This window comes from Malurus melanocephalus, unplaced genomic scaffold (genome assembly GCF_030028575.1).
Source record: "Malurus melanocephalus ecotype Western Australia unplaced genomic scaffold, MMel_1.1 scaffold_374, whole genome shotgun sequence".
Taxonomy (NCBI): Eukaryota; Metazoa; Chordata; class Aves; order Passeriformes; family Maluridae; genus Malurus; species Malurus melanocephalus.
The window spans coordinates 562,913-584,201 of NW_026623606.1; the positions used below are offsets into that span (position 1 = coordinate 562,913).

The 21,289-nt window shown below is 52.8% G+C and overlaps 1 protein-coding gene across 1 annotated transcript in view; it reads right to left on the bottom strand.

Moving 5' to 3' along the window:
- The window catches only part of OPCML (opioid binding protein/cell adhesion molecule like), a 301,125-nt gene extending 280,545 nt beyond the window's left edge, over positions 1-20,580 (bottom strand). Inside the window, exon 1 of the mRNA XM_057378779.1 lies at positions 20,389-20,580. Within this exon, the coding sequence (XP_057234762.1) occupies positions 20,389-20,449 (61 nt within the window). The 5' untranslated portion in view covers positions 20,450-20,580. The remainder of the gene's footprint in view (positions 1-20,388) is intronic.
- Positions 20,581-21,289: the final 709 nt, after the last annotated feature.

Below are 21,289 nucleotides of genomic sequence, written 5' to 3' on the forward strand. Positions count from 1 at the left end.
GAAAAATACTGTTTTCTCAAGGAAGAAGAAATAGGAGGAGGGAGAAAAAAAGCTATTGATTTTGTTTAGGGTCAGAATAAAATATCATTGGAGTGGGTGTTGAAATCCTCAGCCACAAATTATTTCCAAAGTGACAGTTTGGGCTGTGAAGATTTTTCTTGCGAAATAAAACAAAACAAATGAAACATTGTGTTCTTCCTCTCTCCGCGCACGTTTGAGGTTTCCACCGGCTCCAGCTGGTTCCTGCTGGGTATATTTAGCGTTTCAATCTATTCTCTTCTCATTCCCCATCCCTGCTGGAGCTGCTGCACGGCCAGCACCAAATCCTGCTGCCCAGATGGAGTCAGGCAAAGAGAAATGCTGTGGGTGGGATGTGGAGGGACAAGTCCCAAAGCCACAAYGACGGGAGAGATTGTCCCCTCCGATGTCCTGGGATGCTGCTGCCTCTCCCTTCTCCCTCCATCCTGCCCTTCTGCCATGCAGGAGAGGGGATGGTACCCAGCACGCTGTGATTCAGCATCCCCCTGGCCAGGACTGGCTCCTCTCACGCTGCTTTTGAAGGCAAAAACACCCCAGGAACCTCCACACCCCGGAGCTCTCAGCCAGGTTTCACTTCTCCAAAGAGTCAGCAAATTAACCCCCATTTATATGCACAACCCACTTCCCTCTAATCTATCCATCTATCTCTGCTCTCTGCTGCTACAAGAGATGAGTATTGGCTTTAAATACAATAATTTCTTTATAAATAAAGAACAGGCACCACTTCTGAAAGGGAAACCAGATGTCTACCTCGGGCTTCTGTGCTTTCTGCTCCTCAGCATTGTGTGCAGCAGATAGGAACACGCCGCCGGAATGAAGAGATCTGCAGGTCCCTGCCGCCTGCTCTCGATTTTATTTTATTTATTTAGATTTATGCAAATGCAAAAAAAGAGGTCACCTACCCATATGCTCTCAATGCCCTTGATGKAACTTTAAAATGCATCATAAAAATGCCCTGTACACCGCAGTATAATTCAGTACCCACACACCACCAGGTAAGAGAAAAACCAAAATATTCCTGAGCTGCAAACAGACACATTCCCACCCTGGAAGCACCTGCACTCACACAGATTTTAGCTTCCATCAGTTCTTCCCTTCCCCATCACCTTCTGTCCAGAGCAAACACCGACCTTTTCCCCAACATCTGCTTCTCAGCTCAACATCTGTCCCCCACCAGTCACTCCATGTCCCCCAGGTGACTTTGGGCAGATGACCATCCAGGAGCCACTCCTGYCATCCCATGAGGCAGCCAAAGGGACCATCCAAACCCTGCCACTGAATCAGTAGCCCTTCCTCTTCTCCACCTTCTGAGTGTGGTGGGCTCAGAAACCTCTTGGCAGTGGGAGAAAGAAGAAAAGAGCAGTAAAAGCATCAAAAAACAAATTCTGAAGTGTGTCCCTGTGGCACTGCCAGACTGAYGGAGCCACCCTGTTCCAAACAGGGCAAGATATTCCCAAGCACAGAGAGGCAGCTGTGCCACCAGGGGATGGCCTGGACCATGTTCCTGCTTGGGACACTGCATACACCAACACACCCACACTTGAGTCCCCAGCCAGCCCAAAATCCAGCAGCATTTTGGACAGGAAAGACCTGCCTGTGGTTCAAGCCACCACAAGGATGTAAATTTTTAATTCCTGAACACTATGGAGCCAACCCTGACCCAGGAGCATCRCTCCCCACTGCCAGCTCCTGCCTCCGAGACACCACAGGATTTCTCCGCGGCAACTCTTCACAGTTCCCGGCCATCCTCCCTCGGGAACGCGCACAAAGAGTGAACTAATGAGTCTATTAGACTTAATTAAGCTAATGTGAAATTATTTACTTAATCTGGGAAGATCTCATGATGGCGAGAAATCCCCAYGGGCAAAAGCTTCCAGCTGCCTCGCACGGGCGGGCAAGAACCTTGCGAGCTGCGGTCCTGGAGATGCTCGACCACATGGCACAGGGARAGTGTGGAGAGGGGGCTCCACCACAGCCCAAAGCATCTGGCTCTTCCATGGCGTKCCAGAATCGCCAGGAGAACCAGTCAGGAAGCCCCAGTTGTGCTCCACTCTCATTTTCCAAATGCRCCTCTGTCCCTGGCCAGCAAATCCATCCAAGGCTGGCAGCTGGGAGGGAAAAGTTTTCAGGAGTGGTTGGCCCCTGTTTCCCATGGATGGCGAGCATCTCTCATCCCACAGCTCCTGCAGCCAGGCTGCAGCTCAACATAGAGTGACGGCGATTTTCCCTCGCGCATTTTCACGGCTATTTTTTTTTTTTTTTAGAAAAGCTTAATGCTCGCTTTGAATTCCTAATACGACCGAGTTCTTTTTGCCACTTATTTTGTTTTGTCATGCACTACATACAATTACACATCTCTAATCCGCAAATCCTCCCCCGACGCTGGAACACGTGCCAAGCCTTTCCTTTCCTTTCCACGGCCGCCGCATTAAAGGCCTTCAGAGACGAGCTGACATCACGGAATGCCCTGGCATCACCCACAGCCACAATCCTCTGGACATAGAAACCCCTGATCCTCAAAGTTTGGTGCTCAAAATGCCTCCTGCCTTGAGGGAGGGTTCCCAGCCCTGGCACTGCAGCCAGGAGCTCTCGCCAGGACTAAATCCCAGAGAAGGAGCCCCCTCCATCCCGGCTGAAGGAGCTCAGCTCAGCATCTCTGAGACGGAAATCACATTTTGTAAATCTCCCACAGTGAATCAACTCCCCAGTCAGATATGAGCTCAGCAAAAACTGGCAGGCAAATGATCTCATTAATAATCAGCACTATCAGGAGTTTCTGCTTCTCTCAGGCAGCCAAACAGGCGAGGATTTATCTGGGAATGGGAGCACAGCTACCTGGAACACAATGTAATTATTGCCCCAAGGTCAGCAGCGCTGGCAGGCGGAGCCCTGCTCACAGGTCAGGCCACTGCAAAGGGGACACCAAAGGGGACACTAAAGGGACACCAAAGGGGACACCAAAGGGGACACCAAAGGGACACCAAAAGGAACACTTTGGTGACTTCTTGTTCTGCCTGTGCCAGCTCAGACCCTGGTTCCTCATCCACAGTTGTGGCCCCTCCACCAAATCCAGGGAAAGAGAAGCTAAAACACCTCCCAGCACAAAAACCATCATGTGTGGGCTCTCACGTGCAAACATCAACCCCTCATCCAAGTCCTGGAGGGGACCAAGGACCTCCCTGACATCCCTGCTGTGCCACCCAGAGCATTCCAGTGAGGTATCAATGAGATTCCAGTGAGATATCAATGAAATTCCAGTGAGATATCAATGAGATTTCACTGTGGTATCAATGGGATTCCAGTGAGGTATCAATGAGATTTTACTGAGATATCAATGAGATTTCACTGAGGTATCAATGAGATTTCAGTAAGGTAACAATGAGATTTCACTGAGGTATCAATGAGATTCCTGTGAGATATCAGTGAGATTCCAGTGAGATATCAATGAGATTCCAGTGAGGTATCAATGGGATTCCAGTGAGGTATCAATGAGATTTCAGTGAGGTATCAATGAGATTCCAGGGAGATATCAAAGAGATTCCAGTGAGGTATCAATGACCAGGGAGGGCACAAACAAGCCTGAGAGTTTCCATCCACACACAAAGCCTCACTGCAGCCTCGGAGCATCTCCCGACCCCGCTCAGGAAAAGAAGGGAGTAAGAGAGACATCAATTTCCAGAGCTCTGCGCCAAAATCCGGCCTTCGCCTCTGAAAAGCGTAATTTATTCAAGCTGCTTTATTATTGCAGAGCCCGGCGTCGACGGGGGATTATGGAGAGGTCACAGCTGGAGCAATAACAATAATAAGAAAAAATAGTGAAGTCGGGAGAGCATCTTGTGTGAGTTGTGCAGCAGGGACGCACTTTTTTCGGAGTTGAGGTGTTGGAAAGCACAGGAAGAACATCCCACGTGCCACCAACTAACACAAAAGTGGCATCCAACAAATCTTTGGGGGACAAACAGGGACGGGGGCTTCACACCCCCTCTGTTTCTGAACCCAATTAGGCATATGTTGAGGAAAGGGTGTATGTATATTAGATTTTAATTAAGCAGTGTTAATTATAATCTATGAGATGTGCTTACTGCTTATCTGATAATTATGAGAAAGCCAATTTGGCTGCTGGCTTGTGACTAATTAAGTGGAATTAGTAATGATAATTATAGATTTAATTTTTGTTTGCCTTTATTGGCAATGGGGGGAAAAGCGGCTTCCAGGGCTGGGTGGGGCAGGGATGAAAAAAGTCATGGGGAAAGGTCACCACACCAGGAATTTGGCCCAGAGAATGGGGATTTGCCCAGGACTTCCCAGAAAAGAGGATTTTTGGTGGGAACAAAAGCAATTTGGGATTAAAAAAGAAAGCTTTGTGGGAAATGCTGATGGAAACAAAGTTCTGCTGAAAAGCAGCAGTTTTGTGAAAGATTGGGTTGGGTTCTGCCAGCTCATTGCACAGGCAGCCAGGGTCTTGGGGGGAAAAAAAAAGGTGGAAATCTTGAGCAATTTAGGGAGTTTGACTTTTCCAGCCCCCAGGGGGAAATTCCCTGAAGATCTCTCCTCTTCCTCCCACACCCACCATGACCCTGACTCCTGTTCTCAAGAAGAAGGGGGATTTTTTAACACTTCTATTTTTTCCCATGAGCTCATCATAGTTGATAAGCCACAAAATAGACACCAAATCCTGCAAAAATTGCCCAATCCCTGYGAATGGGACTTGCACATTTGAAACATGCCCACAGGTTGCTCTGCCTGGCTGCAAGTCTCCTTGAAATACTCATTTTCCTCCCTCTCCGAGAGTGCACACCGTGTTCACAGGCTGCCAAATTGACCCAAAACATTAAAGCCAAGCTTTTGTACAAAGCAAAAAATAAAAACACAAGTAAAAAAAGGGGTGGGGGAAWATATATATATATTGCAGCTGGATTTTTTTTAAAGGCCCAGCTAAATTTGCAGCTGCACGACAGCACGTGGAGCTGTGCAAGCTCAGCTAATGATAATTAAATCTCCTGCTGCAGGGGTGAACAGCAATTTCGCGCTAGGTCTGCTGCCCGGGATGAGAGCTCTCCCGGGAGAAGGCACGGCGGCAGCGCAGGGCCGGAGGGTCGGAGCTCGGAGATGCTCTGCTCACTTGTCAGGCAACACCAGGAGCTGAGGATGCTCCGCCCGGCTCCCTCCCGAAAACGGCATCTCCAGCGCCGAGCTAAATAATACATGGCAATCGCTGGGATAAATTCCAGGCGCGGCGGAGGGAAGACAATGCCGGCTGAATGCATTAAGGCAGCAGCCCCGGTGCAGCCGCGCTCATTTGCGAGGCTCCGCTGYACAGGGGGGTCCCCGCTGCGGCACCCCCAGTGCTCGGGGAGGAACGGCTCAGAGCTAAGCCTGACCTGACTGCAAAGCGGCTCTCTGCATCCAGAGCCAGSGCGTTCCTTCGGGAAGGGGCTGCGGGACCCGAGCGCTCCTCTTTTTTCCCGGCACGGACCGAAATAGAGTCTTTGCCCAGCTACGGCTCGGCTAATTTGGGTGACCATCCCCCGGACCCAGGGAAGCAGCGCAGGGCCATTAGCCAGATCTCCTGTGTCACATCAGGAACCCTTGGCCGCGGCAGGCAGGGACACGGCGTGCCAGGAGCCGACCAGCACGGCTCAAGAGGATGAGGATGGCACCGAGGTGATGCTCCTTGCTGGAGGAAGCAGGAGTGTGACAAACCTCAAGTCCTGGCCGCTTGTGAGCATTAAAGATTATTTGCCAGACAGGCTCTTGCCCTGACCTCTGCGGTGGCTGGTTTAAAGAGATTAAATGACAGCAAACTCACAATTTCTAGCAGGTTTTTTTTTTTTCTTTTCCTTTTTTCCATTTCAGCAGTAACTCGGAAATAGGCTTGTTTATAGAGGGACAAATTCCCCATGAGTCATGCGCTATCCAGACCAAAAAATATTGCTGGCATCAGCCCAAAGCGAGCGAAACACACACAAGGATGGACACAATTTAACCTCATTCCTAATGCTCAGGGCTTGTGCAGCCATGTACATCCCTACAAACTCCCTATGGGAATTCCACCTGCTGTCCAGCAGCACATCAAGATCCATTACAACAGGGCATCACACTTAAGTGCATTTGCTGAATCATCCATTCCAGATCCTGGACCTAATTTCCCCGTGATACATCAAATACCTTCCCTTCCTGTGCTAAAGAGCTGTGGGATGCACTGGAAGGAGCACAAATGGTTTTGGCTCTGACTCGATGCTCAGCTCCACAAGAGAATTGCTCACTTGGAATTCCCTGCTAAGCAAGAGAGCTGCGAGTCGGTGCCCAGCCCTAGAAGGATAAATAACACTTTAGAGATGTCCCAACTCCACGCCAGGATCTCCTGTTGAACACTTCCACCTGTAGTTGGCAAAGGATGAATCCCTGAGTGCTTTCCCACCCCTCTGAAATGAGGAGTAATGGGGTTTTAAGAGAATAATGCTTCATAACACTCGGCATTCTGTTGGAWAAGGGAAAGACAAGGCAGGAGCCAGAAGCTGATAAAAGCTACAGCTTGTAATTCCATTGCACCTTCCCTACTCAATAAATGGGTTTCAGTCAGAGCATCTCTTCCATCCAACCCAAAAAGAACCTGAAGGGTGAGTTGATTGCATTGATCGTGCATGCATTTTCCCGGCAGGGAAACTGGCCCAGTCCCTGGCTGCTCCTGTCCAAAGTACTCCACTTACTTATTACGGGAATATCGCCAGAGACTCCAGGGCCAGGGAGCGGGACGCTACGGGGAATTCATTGCTCTCTGCGTGCTGGGAACATTAAGTGGGAGGGCAGAGCAGGGGGGTATGGCAGCGGCTCAGCTCAGCCTCTTCCCCATCACTGCCCTGGCAGCCAATCACTCCTGCCACSGATTTGTGGACCCTTCCCACAGGACTGCTGTTAACCCTTGTGGGAATGGCACACAGGAGGGTTCCTGCGGGGAGAGCAGCGTGGATCTGCTGAGATAAACTGTTCCCGGGCTGCTCCTGTCCCCCACAGCCCTGTCACCCTGTCACAGRCATCCTCCAGGCAAGGAACTCCCTCTCCATCCTCCCTCGATCCCTACACCCAGCTGTGACACTGCTGAAGTGTCCAGCTCTGAGCTAAACCATCTCCTCTGCTGCTTTCCAGCTGTCCAGCACTGTAGGGTCAGGTGCTGTGACCATGCCCATCCCTAAAACCCCGAGGAAGAGTGTAAATCACTGGATTTGGATTTGCACAAACTCCTCTCAGGAAGCTCAGTGCCGCTGTTGGGATGCACGGGATAGAGGGCACTGCCATCCTAAAGCAGCCACTGAAAGCTGCTGAAACAAGGGATCTGAGCCCCAATTCAGCACCAAATCCCAAAACTGGAGCAGAAGGMACTGCACAAGCTCTGTGTCCCAGCTGCCATGCCCTTCACCCGGCCGTGTCCCCTCGCAGGGATGGCACCCATGTGCAGGAGGTGGGACAGGGACATCCCCGGGCAGTACCAGCCCCCTGCTCCGCTGCAGGGATGATAGGCAGGACACAGGGCAGGCTGGCAACCCCACAGCAGCCCTGCTCAGCCCGGGGAGATGGGTCAGGGTACCTGTGTTTGCTAATTAACCCCGAGGCACTGCCCTGCCCTCCTCCAACAGAGCTGCCCCCACCTCTCCCCGCAGGAGCCTGAGCCGTGCCTTGCCAGAGTGTCTTCGAAGGAGAAGGCTATCAGCTCCAAACAGCCGAGACCTTTAGCTCAAATCCATTAATCCTCTTTATTAAACCCGGGTCACCTCTGAGTCCTGGCAAATTAACCAGCATCTCCCCACTGCAAGTACATCAAGAGGAAACGCGCTGTACAGCGCCTGTAATTTTCATGGACCAGGGCTCCGGGGTCAGAGGGCTTCCCGGGCTCCAGTCTCTGCCTTTGTCAATTTAAAAGGGAACATCGGCTTGCGCTTGTATAAATTACGAGAGAGGCAGAGCAGGGGCCCGGGGTGTTCTCAGGGCACTCTGCCGGCTCCAGCCGTGCCACTGCCTCCTCTCCTGCCCGAGGATGGGAGCAGGGGACAGTGAGGCCACAAGCACCGGGTCCCCTGGGAGGAAAAATGGGGCTGGGGACATCCTCCAAACAGCTGGGCAGGCAGGGCACCGCGCTTGGCATCCTCCAAGGCTACCTTGGCCACGTGCCTTCCTACTGCCTCTAATAAATGGCACATCCCTGGTGCCAGCCCAGCTGGGGAGCGACAGAAAGGGAGACTRGGAGGGCTTTGCTCCAGCTCTGAAGTGGGTGGAAAATTGCTCCCTTGTTGCCTGAAATTTCACCGTTTGAAACACCTCCCCCTTTTTCTGTGCCGTTCTGTTGGAGCCACTCTGCTCTGAGCGCTCACCAAGCCAGCACCAAAGTGAGTGAAGGACACTGAGCTGGGCTGGGGAAAACCTGGGGCCAAATCCCTTATAAAAACCAATCATGCAGCCACTGGAAGAGCTGCAAAAGAGAAAGACAGCCCAGCCCCGGCTGGGAAAGAAGGATTCTGTGTGGGCTGAGGGATAGGGCAGCACAGGGATCAGAGGTCACAGCACTCCTTTCCTCAGATGGGTCTCCTCCTGCTCCCAGAAACATCATCCTCAAGATAAGCAAGCTTCCCAGAGCCAAGCAAAGAGTTCTCCTACACTCTGTGAGTGAAGATAACAAAAAAAAAAAAAAAAAAAAAAAAAAAAAAAAAAAAAAAAAAAAAAAAAACTCAAAAAAAAAAAAAAAAAAAAAAAAAAAAAAAAAAAAAAAAAAAAAAAAAAAAAAAAAAAAAAAAAAAATTTTTCATGGGAAAAAAAAAAAAAAGTGGGAAAATATCCAAGCGGCTCCGTAAGAACTGTAAGCATCACATCTATTCCCCTAAGACAACTCCACACGTGGCACTTCCCAGCACACTCTCCATCCATAGCTCTGCCACGGGGCTATAAATCCCATGGTTTTGGCTGAAGTTGCTCTGGTTTTACATCAGCAGAGCTGAGAAACTGCAATCCAGAGGGATGCTCACCCTTAACTCAGTCCAGCAGCACAAGAGGTTTTCAACCTGGGTTTGAGATAGAGGTAGGATTAACACACAGCATCTCAAATCTCCCAGCCATCACCTTGTGTCACAGCTTTAGTTTTTTTTTATTGAAAACATCATTTCTTGCTGTATTTAATCACAGCAAGGTCATTTCAGTGACAGTTGTCAGCGTCCTAGCCAAGGAGCCAGAGGAGCAGAGCCCTGGCCTGCTGGCCAGATAAAAGGAGGAGATGCTGGGTTTCATTTCTGTGTTTTCAATTGAGAGGTGCCCACCTCAGTGTGCAGATTAAGGTGTGGGTGGGCCAGTGTCAGCCCCCCATGGGCAGAAATGGGAAGCTGCCRCTTGCTCTGCTCATCAGGAGCCCCGAGGAGAGAAATTGCATAGTTCTCCCTGCGGCCCTCTGCCCACCTCGAACCAATTTCTGCTCCTTTTAATTCAATTCAGCTCCTCCTGACCTTGGCTGGCTGGAGTTGCAGAGTTTCTCTCAACAGATAGCACCAATTACAGAGGTGTGAAAATGGAAGGCTTTCAATTCGGAGAACAAACCCAAGAAACTGGGACTTTATTGAACTGAGAAACGGGGGGTGGGGAAGGGGGAGCAGGCAGAGCCATGGGCTCAGGGGTATCGCCTGTGCTCGCTCCAAAAACCAAAYTCTGGGGCTGATCCCTCCATGAGTGAAGGCATCCCCAGGGGTTGGGGTGGCAAATGCCAGGGTTCAGGTGTGCCCATGGCACCTGAGAGATGAGGGATGAGGAAGGTGGCACCGTGTCCCTGTCACAGCACCTCGCTCGTTAGCGGCTGCGCGCGCTCCCACCGCGCTGATTTCAGARCCTCGCGATCAGATCCGACACTTCTGACACAAACCGAGTTTGCTTCCCCGCAGCAGATCCTGGCTGGATTGACTCTGCAGCATCTGCAAGCCCTTTAGGYACAGCAGCACCTCCCTCCACAGTGCCCTTTGGTGTGACACCGCTTTCTGTCCACCACAAAGCCACGGGCTGCGGGTCAAGCCTCTGGAAACACCAGTGGCAGCACGAGCACGGTCAGATCTGGGTAGGAGGGCTGTGGCAGGGTGGTGGAGCTGCCTGACAGCCTCAGCAGYGAGATTAGCACATGAACTGACTTTACAAAAACTGCACAGTACAGCCTGTGATGATCAGAGAGTCCCCAGACAAAAGCGGGAATGTTCAGTTCATGGGAAGAGGCAGGGATAAGCACTTCCCTGAGCTGAGCTCACTGAAGCTCTTTGCCCAACATGCCCTGATGCTAAAAAAAAAWTTTTAAAACCTAAACTAAAAAGTCCTAGATGCCCAGGATAGAAAATGGGGTTACTCTCACAGGAGCCATCACCACCAAGTATGGTCCCCCACAACCTCTGGATAATTCCAGGTACCTCACAGGCTGAAAGGATGCAAAAAACCCTCCCCCAGACCCAAAAATTCCCCTTTCTTGTCCTGTCTCCACTTGACTGGTCAGACCACCTCCATCAGCACAACATCCATGTGCCACCCAAGCTCAGGGTCTCCCTTTAATCCAGGCACTGGAGACTTCCTCAGACTTCTCCCCACCCCTGGACATGTTGAAAGCCAGGCAACCTGGTCTAGTGAAAGCTGACCCTGCCCATGGCAGGGGGTRGGATGAGATGAGCTTTAAGGTCCCTTCCAACCCAAACCATTCCATGACTCTGTGATTCCCTTCCTCAATGAGGCCTCCCACAGCAAAGCTCTGCCTTCCAGGCCAACACACAAAGAGCAGGGGAGTCCTCTCAGTYTGAATTTTGTCCAGCTGGCACATCTGATCAGCCTCAGCATCTCCTTTCTGAGTCCCACGACTGGGGGKCCACCAAAACAAAGCAGTGGCTCGTTCCTGCCTCTCTCCCAAGARTTCCACAACTCAGAGCAGCCCAGAGAGTGGTTTCCAAGGCAGAGCACGGCACCTCCTGTGCCTCCAGCCAAGCTGTGACCGCGGCTCCTCCAGCGCTGCCCATAAATCCTGCAGCCCGGTAAACAGCGGAATTACGGCGCCCCGCCATTGCTTAGCTGCCTCTGACACTAATTGCTCTGCGGAGTGTGTGCAAYTGGCAACACCTTATTAAAAGTGAAATATATTATACTGTCCACTTACTGTGACTTTATAAAGATAAAGCATCCCGAGGATACAGAGAGGCTGGCAAAGGCAGMGGCTCTCGGCCTCGGAGCGGCCAGTGGACACCACAGGGATGGGGACAAGCACAGACAGGACAAAGATGTGCTCTCTGTGAAATCCCAAAGAGCATTTCCATCTGGAGAGCAAGGGCTGAGTGAAGAGCGTGCTTGAGAATTTCTCCTCTGTTCACCTCCTGCTTTCAGCTCAGGGATCATCGCTCTCAAACCTCAGGGGAGAGACAGGCAAAGATGCAACGTGAAAGGGCAGGGGGATCAATCACACGCTGCCCTCCTGCCAGCCTGGAGAGGAGCAGAGGGTGCCCCTCGACTCACAAAGTCACACTGGTCATGAATTCACATTTTCCTGCTCCCAGACATCGCTGCCTGAACTGTGGTACAGCCTCTCCTGCCAGGACACAAACTGGGGCATTCMGTGTTCCAAGTGCAGATCCAAGAGCCTGGGGGTGCTCCAGCTCCCTGTCAGCCCAGCACAGGGATTTTAGCACCCCATGAATTGATCCTTCACTCTTTGCCTGCGTTTCTCAAATCAGGAAGCCAAATTCCACTGTTTCACAAGGAAAAACGCACGTCAGGTTTGGAGCTACAGCAAGGACACGTCTCCTAACACGTGTCTCTGCACATGCCTTGGGCAAGTCATTTTCCCTCTTTATTCCTTGGCTCCCCTGTCTACAAAAACAGGTACAATGAAATTTCTCTTCCCCGTGAAGTATTTTAAGATCTACTGGAAACAACCACTGTGTGAGAGTGACACCTGGTATCACCGAGTTTCAGTAATAAACGTTTTGATCCAGGCCCCCCGGCCTCGTCTCACCAGGTAATTTTGGAAGAATTCTCGGGTTTATTTTGAATTGATGGGCTATTTCTGGTTGGGAACACGGCAGACAAGAGGAAGGCAGATACAGGGGATGCCTTCAAAGGCACTTCTGCAGCTTGCAGTGCTCACAAAGAGGTGATGGGCAGAGAGGGCACAGAGAACCCACCCATGTGGGGTAAAAATCACCTTCTGGACACTTATTTCCAATAAAATTGAGATATTCCACAGGCACATCACAAAAGTCATTGCATCTACACCCCTGCTGTACTGTGGAAAGTACAGATAATATTATTTATCACTTATTGGCCATCTCCCATGTGCAAGAGAGGAGAGACCCACCACCCACAGTCCATGTGGTGCAGAAACACAGCACCACAAAATCAAAAYCATCCCACTTTGATTCCTGAAGGAAACGACACGTCCTCAGCAACGGATTTGAAGTATCCAGAGTCTTTGGTTCAACAAGTTCAAATCCAAGCAGGATCAATACCTTCTCACTCCTGAGGTATCAGCAGGTAATTGGGTATCRTGCAGTGATGAGTAACCTAGTTTGCTCAGAAACTGCAAACTTTAATCTTCATCCATTCCTGGTACACAGAATAGCGAGGGAGGAACAGATCAAAGGAGAGCAGATCAAATTCAGCTGCATTTGGACCCAGATTGCAGAAAAAAGGACTCATTCTTAACCAAAATGGCTCAGGCAGCTGAGGTTCAGCATCTTGAGAGACTCGAGTACAACACRAGGCAGAGAAGTTGCCACTTGTCCAGTGCAGCCACCTGCGACCCCAGGGGTTTAGGCTGCTCCTGACTCGCCAACATGGAGCAGAGCCCCCTCCAAATTCACACAGCAACATCTCAACCTCTCCAAGTTCTACAACTCCCACCCCAGCCCGTCCTCATTTTCCCACTTGCAGCCCTTCAGTGCCCATTGCCTGAGCCCTGGTGAGGCTGAGGAGAAGCTGGTCCAGCTTCCCAAGCAGGAAGGTCCCACCCCTGCCATGGGAAGGAGAAGTGCCAAGGTAGACTGATGGGCAGAGCGAGACAGAAAAGCGCCGGGGGCAGCAGAACGACCTATTTGACAGATTTCCCTGCCGATCAAAGCTAACTTTGCTGAGAGCTTTTGACATCTGATTAATTACGTGGCGCTGGCTCGCCTGAAAATCCCCAGTTTCCGGCAACCCTCGCCTTCCATCCTCGCAGCCCTTGGTGGCCAAATTCATTCCCCTGATGCCAGCAGAGGAGGGGATGGCAGGAGGTGGCTTTGCCAAAAGTCCTGGCCCGTCCCTGGGAGGAAGGAGATAAGGAGGGCGAGGGACAGGCAGGGACAGAGCCCCTTTGTGTGAGGTGCCTTTTGTCACGGGGAGATAGGAGCAGGCTGCCGTGCGCTGACATTTCGGTGACCAAATTAAAATGCACCGCCACAGAGACTAAATGTCATTAGCCTCATTAGAAGCGATCGCATTAAAATAAACAACAAGAAAAAAAAAGAAAAGAAAAAAAGAAAAAGAAAAAAAAAGTGGAAATTAGCCAATGCCATTAAATAAAATAAATAAATGGGGAGATCCAGCGTGGACTGTGCAGCCGATGACAACGGAGCGGGGAGTTGGGAAGGGGCACAGAGGGAGCAGCCAAGGTTTCCACGGGCTCTGCTGCCATCCAGGAATGTGATCAGACCAGTCCTTTGCTGGTGTGGTCCCAAATGAAGCTGCCTGTTCAGGACAAGTTTATGGGGTTTAAGGGGTCTTTGGGGCTTGCAGACAGTTCTGGGATGGCTTTAAGGGTCTTAACACACACATCCCCTAGGGTTGGTGCTGTGGGCCGTGCTCTGCCAGCACCTCTGCATCCTGAGGGATGCACCCCGTGTGCTGCTCTAACAGGAAGGGGTTTTTTAGCAGCATCCAGGTTTCTCTCAGGTGCTTCCCAGTCAAGTACTGGCCAACACCAACTGCATTTGGCTGATGCACTGTGACAGGACCGCCACCAAAGGTGGAAGGCTTGGTGAAAGAAGTGCTGCTTTGTCCTTGTAAAGAGAGGAATTTTTCCTCTAACCCCTCTTGCTATGCAAACGCCATTTCCTTTGGGGCGGGAGAAGTCATCAGAAGGCCCTTGCAAGATCCTCCTTATGACAGAGCAGATTTGAAAGCCCAGAGATCTCCTTCCCCCTCCTTCCCTTCTGTCAAAAATTATAATCATCATTTTCCAGCTTGCTGAACAATCAAAGTGTGGCCTATATTCGCTGGAGCTCCTTCCACATGCCGCATGCATAGCAACAAGTCCAGGAAACAAAAGCCAGAAGTAAACAGTTGGGAGAGAGGAGGAGAAGGGCTGGCACGGGGAGAGCCAGGGAACATTGCTTGGAAAACGCATGGGGCACAGCCTGGCTCAGCCCAGTGCCACCAGTTTGGAGCTGAGGGCCAAAACCCCACGTGAAGACCTCTTCTTCCATCCTCAGCAAGGAAAATGGGATGTGGCTGGGAGGTTTGATTAGTGGAAAAGGAAGGAAGGAAGGAAGGAAGGAAGGAAGGCCAAGCCCTCCTGCTGCAGGGTCAGCTCGTCCTTGTTTAGCTGAGGAGCCAGGAGAGCTGCCCATGGGGTGAACCACGAAGGATGAAGCCACATGAAGCACAGCTAACCCCAGCTGCCCTCCTGGGAATCCCATATCCTCCAGAAAACACCTCCAGTGCACCAGCTCTGCTCACCACTGCACACATCCCCGGTGGCTCTGCTGTCCAGGCAGCCTGAGCTGATGAGGTCCAGTCCCAGCATCCCACCCTGAAGTACAGAGCTCACAGGGAAGCTGGCCTGGGCTACCCCTTCTCTGCACCTTGCAGCCCGTTTCAGTCTCCAGAGCAGTCAACCCAGCACTTTTCACTAGCGCTGAATTCACAGAAAAGTAAACCTAAAAATATCTCCTCTTTTTCCCCCTTCCTCGCCTCATCTCACACGTGTCCCTGGCGCACATGACTCTGCCGCACAGGCAACAGGTTCCACTTCCCAAAAACAGCTCCTCCCAAGGAGGTGKCTCTCGACACTGAGGGTCCCTGTATGACCTGGGGTGTCCCAAATCGCTGCCCTCAGCTGCCCCAAGCTCCCTGAACCTAAGCTGGGACTAGAGGGAGAATTCCCCAGCCCTTCTCAGCCAGACCCCACAACACTGGGCTTACACACCCATCTGATCACACGGGTGGCCCATCGCCTGCCACTCCCACCCCGCCTGGTCACCCCCAGAGGATTCAAACACAATCCCAGAGCTCTGCAGAAGCAGGCAGCGAAGTGTTTCTTCCCTCTGAGCATGAAACGAAGAGAGGAGCTCCCTGGAAAAACCCACCCACGGAGCAGCAAGTGTCAAAGCCACCTCTGTTATGTGCTGTTGCCGCTCCGGTAATTATAAGTACCGTGCCTTCATTAGGGGAAGATGACTGGGAGGCAAGGAGATTCGCAGCAAAGCTGTTATTATTTTTAAGTTTAAACAAAAAAGGAGAGGTGTGACAGCTGAGATCACTCCCCATCCCGCACATGGCAGCAGCAGGAGCATCTCAGGGGATGCTCAGGAAGTAAAGAAGGGTTGAGGATCAGTGCCCAGTTTTGCCTGAATGGGGAGGGGAAGGGCAGGGCTGTAAAGCTGAGGGTGACCACAGGGTCATGAAGGATATTACAGATAAAAACCAGCAAGTTTTCCTCTCTCCCCATCTGACTGCAGCAGAAGGATCCTCCTGGGTACCCTGCTCCCCCCCCAAACAAGTCAGGGCTCACCACAGYACCCCGACAGCCTCACTCCATGACTTTGGTTTCTAACCAAGCAAAGCACAAACTCCAAATTTCATATTMAAAAATACGAACACAGCTGTTTATGAAGCTCAAAATTCGCCATAACCAAATATTCAAGCCTTTGGAGAAGGTTTTCAAAGGCGCCAGTTAAGGCACACAGCTCCCATCGGTGCCTTTGAAACGTCTCTCCTTTTTCAGCTTTTCACAGGGATTCGCACCAGCAAAAGYTCCTCCACCCGGCCGTCTGCAGCCGCGGAATGCACAAAGGAGACGCTGTCAAAGAGAAGCTGCTGGAAAATGCAAAGCAAGGTTCAGCACTTTGGGGCATCCTGAAAGGCAGCAGCAGCCCCCAAACCCACAGCCCCCAGGGCAGGTGGGGGGATTTGAACGGAGCAAGGGCTGTGTGTGCCTCTCCTCCCCTCCTGATGCCTCCCCACAGCATTTGGAAATGACAGCAAACGCTGCTGCTCCTCCCCAGTAGAAATAAAATATTCTATAAGAGGCCAACACCAACCTTTTCCCCGTCCCAGGAGCCAGGGGATGGAGAAATCCCCCTCTGACAGAGGCCAAGGCTCRGGGAGAGGCAGAGGAATATCAGGCAGTGTTTTTGGGCTCACACCCCATCCTGCTGGGAACTCTTCCCCAGATTCTCTGACTYGTGGAAGACTGACACTTTCAGTGCCTTATCCACACCGATCCCCAGCCTTTGGGAGAGCACAGAAAATCCCTTTAAGTCCYTCTTGCTCATATTGAAATGACACGAAAGCAGAACTAATGTGCTCCAGGTACTTATTCTCGGGTTTAGTGGCAGGGATCAGCAGCCCTGCACCAGCCTGGCATTCCCCACCAGGAGAGGTGATGGTCATGTCACAAGCAGTGGGAAAAGTGTGCTCCTGCAGCAAAGAGCCCAGCAGGAAGGGATGGGTTTTTAATGCCTGCAATGTCTGTTTTGTAAATTTAGGCTGGTTTTACAACCAATACCATAGCCAGGCTGTCCCAGCGAGGATGGGGTCACACAGAGTCTCTGGGAGGATGCACACAGCAGGTCCTGGGTGCAAGGGGTGATGGCAGAGCACTGGGGGACACTCTACAAGCTTCACCTTGAACCCACTGCCCAGGAGCAGTGAAAAACAGGATTGTCCATCTCACCCTGCACTACCAGATTCCTGACCTCTGAAAGGAGCCACTGCCATGACAAGTAATTTCCCCAAGCCTGCAAAGGCAGCGATATAAATGTCTGAAGAGGCTGATGAGCATTGATTTTTGCCACCTGTAGAGCCATGATGTCACCCTGTAACTGCAGCTCAGCCAAATAGATTTCCCCGTGCCCCAAATTCWCTCTCCACCGCAGCCCACCCTCATCTCAAAACAGCAGCACCCACAATGCCCAGCAGTTCAAAGCGTTTGCCAACAGCTTGACAATTAAATTACCCACTCACCTCCCTATCCTGCAGTGCTGGGCTCATTAAAAATCCTCAGCATCCTTCCCACCTCAGAGAGCAACCCATGTCCAGGAGCCYGCCTCCCCCCGAGGCTCCAGATGACAACAGCATTAAGCCTTCGAAATTATTTTAGACAGAAACTTGTCTTACAAAGAAATAAAAAGCTGCAGAGTAAGACGCTCTCCATGACCAGAAGGGTCAGGGTTTCATTATTGCATTAACCTTTYGTGTCTTTAGATTCCACGAGAGTAAATTGGTAACGAGACGACACGAGGCCCAATGGGGAAAATGCATCTTTCCTAACAAAAATAAGAGAAGGGGGGAAGGACAGAGGTGGGAGCAGGAGAAAGAGGAAAAACTGGCAAATAAGCTATTACAGCTAATAATAACTTAGCGATGCTATTTTCTGCAGGAGCCTTCAAGTTGTGATGTTTCCCTTCACTCTAATTACACCTTCTAAAAGCAGGTTCCCTTCTCACTTTAACCACCCCGTGCGAAACTCCCGCAGGATTYGGATAAAAACGGAAAGGGAAAAGAGCCCACACTTCAGAAACAGCCTCTGCATATCCCAGGGGAGCGTCACCTGCATGAAACACTTGGGATAATGCCTGCAAATAATAAACAGCCCCCCAAAAAAGCCACCTTGGGAAGGTGCAGGCTCCAAGAGGCAGCAGGGACCATTTGCCATCCATGACTTGGCCAACRTGATTCGTGTTCCAGCCCACGGCAGTGAAATCATGACTGAAATCACTGCTGGGACAGGTTGGACAGAGAGGGAAAATACCCAACCTCCACGAGCCAGGCACAAATAAAAAAAGGATTGGAGATGTTCAAATCTGGGGCAGGAAGGCAAAAAAGCACCAAGCAGCTCAGCACATTGGGATATTTCCCTTCCTTTAATGCAGGCAGAAGGGTTTGGCTCGATGGATTAAGGGCTGAGCCCAGCCAGGCAAAGTCCTGGGCTGGTTTAGCTCAGGGGACATCCAAAGCCAAAGCAGATATTGCTGCTTAATAGAAATAAGAAGGGAAAGCTACAACCACATAAGTGCGGATCAAGAAGCCTCTCCCAAGTTTCCAGCAGCTTAAATGCAAGGGGCTTTTTCCTTCCCTGGCACTCACAGAGGCCAGAGCCAGCCCAGGGCCCRGCTTGGCCTTGGCCCAAACAGCCTTGTCCTGAGGAGGCTGCAGCAGGGCAGTGGCACACAGCAAACGAGCCCTGTCAGGCCTCTGCCAGCTCCTGCAGCTTAAGGACATCTTGATGACAGCCCATCAAGTGTCACACGTCCTCCCATTTGGCCTGCATGGCTGCTCCAACCCATTCCTTTGCATTTCCAACCTGCAGAACCTCATCCAGCACAGGGTGGGAGAGCCAGTGCTCCATTCAGAACAGCCTTGCTGAGGCACATCTGTCCCCAGCCAGGCACATCTGCCCCCCAAACTGGGTAACCCACCCCCCAAACTGGGTAATCTGCCCCCAGATTGGGTAATCTGCCCCCAAATTTGGCACATCTGTCCCCAAATTGGGCACATCTGACCCCAAACTGAGCACATCTGCCCCCAAACTGTGCACATCTGCCCCCACATTCGGCACACTTGCCCCCACATTCGGCACATCTGCCCCCAAAAAAGGCACATCTGCCCCCACACCCAGTACATCTGCCCCCAAGCCAAGCACATCTGCCCCCACACCCTGCACATCTGCCCCCAAACTGGGCACATCTGCCCCCACACCAGGCACGCCCATCCTGTCCTGCTCAAGATCTGTTTTCAGAAAAAAACCCTTGACATGCACAAAGTCAGGCAGCTCACAGAGCCACGGCTCCCTCGTGCTCACGTGCTGAGCTACAGATGCACCATTTTGGTTCCCTGGTGTTGCTGAGGAGCTCGAGGCTCTGCTGGCAGGGGTTCTCCACCACTGCTCCCAAGCAGCCAAGGCTCAGCTCAGGTGACAGCTCYGATCCCARGGCTGATGCTCATCCCACCCCCTGCCATCCCAYGGAGTGGCACCCAGCCCATGCCAGGGGCTCTGATCTGCTCAGGTTGTACTGTGACAGCTCCACAGGAGCCCAGGATGTGGCTGGTCCCTCCAAAAGCAAGTTTTAGCCCGAGAASCCCTGTGTTCAGCACTGCTGTGTGAAAAGCTGCTCGCCAGCTGTGACACGGGTAACCTCTCCCCCACCAGCCACACACCAGCCCCGCACAGCAAAGCGCTGTAACTAAACCAAGGGAAGCKGCTGAAATCACAGCCGTGCCTCTCCCTGCCCTCCCGAGTCCAACGGAATTCTCCCCGGCAGTCATKAAAAACACATGTTGGGTTTAAGATCGAATCAGAGCCTCGGCACCCAGTCCCCATCTGCTCGCACAGGGACGATAATCTTTCCAGCTGCTGGAAGTGCACACCATCATCAGAAACACGCCGGTGACTCCCTCCCCGCGGCGCTCAGCTCTGCCGTCCATCCCCATCACCCYCGGTGCATGCAGCGCTCGCTGCCCCGACAGCATCAGCGCTGGAAACAGCGCTGGGAGCAGCCCCAGCATCTCCCCMGGCAAAGCCGTGGGGACCAGGCCAGCCCACATTTCGGGAGCCACCCGCTCGGCTGGSGGAGCTTGCGGCACCGGCACGGCCTCCCCGGGAGCCGGGATTGAGGCGGGGGGTTCGTTTTCACTTTGTGGAAGGGAGAGAGGGGAAGGCGCCGAGTTTGCCCGGCAGGAATCGGGGAAGCGCCGATGAGGGGAGCGCAGGGAATAGCATGACAGCTCTCAAAGGAGGGAAGCACAGCAGGTGCCCAACTCTGAAGGGGAAAAACTGCATGWGCCCATCATTTGGAGGCAGAGGTTGCCCGAGGGGACAGACCCAGCCCGGCTCGGGGCTGTGTGCCATCCCGGCCAGCCCCCACTGCGGGTGCCGGCACCGCTCGGGTAGCRGCGGTTCGGTGCCCATCTGGGGGTCCAGCAGGGCTCCCCGGGAGCGCTGGGCAATCCCCTGCTGCAGAGCAACTCGCCGCCTGCCTGCCTGCATGCGCGCCTTGGTGCGCAATGTGCGCGGAGCCGGGTCCCCCGCGCACGGAGCCCGCTCCGCTCTCCCACCCCGCCGGCCCCTGCCCTCCCATCCGCCGGGGAAAAATCTACCTGGGATGAAGAGCAGGGCAGTGGTRGCCGTGAAGACGATCCAGCAGGCAGGATGGTACATCTTGGAGCCGCGGTAGGCGAGCGGCTGGTTCGCTCGCTGCTTGCTGCTGCCGCCGCTGCTCTCGGTCTGCGCTGAATTCTGAGCAGGTTTAAATCCAATGTTTGCAGAGGGAGGGAGACGGAGTTAGCGAGCTGGGGAGAGGGGGAGAGACGGGAGCAGGCAGTCAGTGTGTCTGATTTCCCCTTGCACACGCACACACGCTCGCACACAACTGGCAGAAGGAGCCCCCGGCTCCGTGCGTGCACCGGGAGCGCAGACCTCCTACCGGGCACCCATTGGTTCAGGATGCTGAGTGACACACGCACACTCGCTCTTCTGCGGGTTTCACTCCGCAGCCAGGGAGTTAAATGCAGGCACCGACCCCCCCGAGCATCCCTCCCGGCGCCAGCTGGGGCACGGGATGAGGGGAGCGGCCCCGGGATGGAGGGAGCCCCGGGATGTGAGAGGGAACCCCGAGATGGAGGGAGCTTTGGGATGCAGGGGACAGCCCTGGGATGCGGGGGGCGGCCCTGGGATGGAGAGAGCTCTGGAATGCAGGGAGCAGCCCCGGGATGGAGGGAGCCCGGGATGGAGGGAGCTCCGGGATGCGGGGAGAAGCCCCGGGATGCAGAATAGCCCCGGGATGCAGGGAACAGCCCCGGGATGCAGGGARSMSCSSSRKGMKGRRRGSAGCYYYGGGATGGAGGGAGCTWTGGGATACGGGGAGCAGCCTTGGGATGGAAGGAGCAGCCTCGGGATGTGGGGGACAACCCCTGGATTCGGGGAGCAGCCCGGGATGGAGGGAGCCCTGGGATGGAGAGAGGCTCGGGATGTGAGGAACGGCCCCGGGATGGAGGGAGC